This window comes from Fibroporia radiculosa (genome assembly GCF_000313525.1).
Source record: "Fibroporia radiculosa TFFH 294 genomic supercontigs, scaffold67695, whole genome shotgun sequence".
In the NCBI taxonomy this organism is placed as follows: Eukaryota; Fungi; Basidiomycota; class Agaricomycetes; order Polyporales; family Fibroporiaceae; genus Fibroporia; species Fibroporia radiculosa.
This window is the reverse complement of record NW_012133131.1, coordinates 704-1,939: the sequence shown is the minus strand read 5'-3', so window position 1 is coordinate 1,939 and position 1,236 is coordinate 704. Positions and strand designations below refer to the sequence as shown.

The 1,236-nt window shown below is 43.3% G+C and overlaps 1 protein-coding gene across 1 annotated transcript; it reads left to right on the top strand.

The window, feature by feature from the left end:
- Positions 1-491: 491 nt before the first annotated feature.
- FIBRA_09549 (uncharacterized protein) lies at positions 492-1,139 on the top strand (the record flags this gene model as incomplete). Its single annotated transcript, XM_012321837.1, has 1 exon — positions 492-1,139. The coding sequence occupies one exon, from the start codon at positions 492-494 to the stop codon at positions 1,137-1,139; it is 648 nt and encodes a 215-aa protein (XP_012177227.1).
- Between the last annotated feature and the right edge of the window lie 97 nt (positions 1,140-1,236).

Sequence of the window (1,236 nt, the reverse complement as noted above, 5' to 3'; positions counted from 1 at the left end):
TGGGCAGAGACTCGGTTATTTGGAATAACCAGCTCTGAAAAGTTTATTCTATTATACAATCGGACGTCAGTAGTAAACCAAGGATGTTTACTACGAAGTTGTACAACTACCTACACATACCCTGCAATTAAAATATGTCGTCATCATCTTCAATACCAATGGCTGGCATTGAAATTGACCCTTCCCTCTATCTATTAAACCCTCAAATTGATGAGCGTATAATAGCAAGATACTACCCTGGTGAAAACAATGAAGTTACTAGAAGGGCGTGGAAAGAGATACTTGAATCTACTACCAGCTCCCTGCAACTAGAAGTTCAAATGGTTTTACAGGATGTATTTACTCGAATGAAGCAAGCAGACCGAGTTATTACCGATCAACAAGAGGAAATAACAGCTGCAGACGTTTGATTAGCGGAAGTGGAGCATGTGAATATGGAATTGAGGAAGGATTACAATTCGCTAGTAGAGCAATTGAATAATCATGTGGCAATGGTAGCACAACAACCTGCGACATTGATGTCGCAGGAACAAGAAGAAAGAAGATTCCGAATTGCACAACCAGGAAGATTTGCGAACAACTCAAAGGAACAGACCTTTGAACAGTTCGTTGAAAAACTGGCTGTATGGTACGCACACCAAAGAGTAACTGCGGACAGAGATCGCATTATGGGTGTATTGGCTTTATTGGAAGGCCGGGCACATACGGTGGCCGGTAACTATTATCGCATGGTCAAAGACTCTAAAGATTTGGGGAAGTATGATGACTTCCTACACCAAATGCGGAGAGCTTTCACCACTACGGATCAAGAAGAAGATGCGCGTCAGGAATTCTTGAGAATGCTCAAGAAATATGAAACTGTAGCGGCAAAAGACACCGCTAAGTTCATTGGTGAATTCAGAGGTCTGGCAGACCTCGTGAAGTCAACCGATTCAGAATTGATCGCAGCAATCAGAGACAGATTGCATAGGGAGATCAAGAATGTCTTGGCGGCCAGGGCAAGTTCCCAGTGGCCAAAGAAATGGTCAGAGTACTGTGATTATGTACTTGACATTTGCAGGAGACATGGATATTCAACAATTGGTTTCATCAATGGGCCCATCATCTTCAAAGGACCCGAACGCCATGGAGGTGGATAATACTTCCAAACAGAAGCAGTCTGGCTCTCGGCAGACTCAGCAGCAAAGAAACACTCACAATCCCAAGAAGAGATTGGAGGGTCATGCTATGAGTATG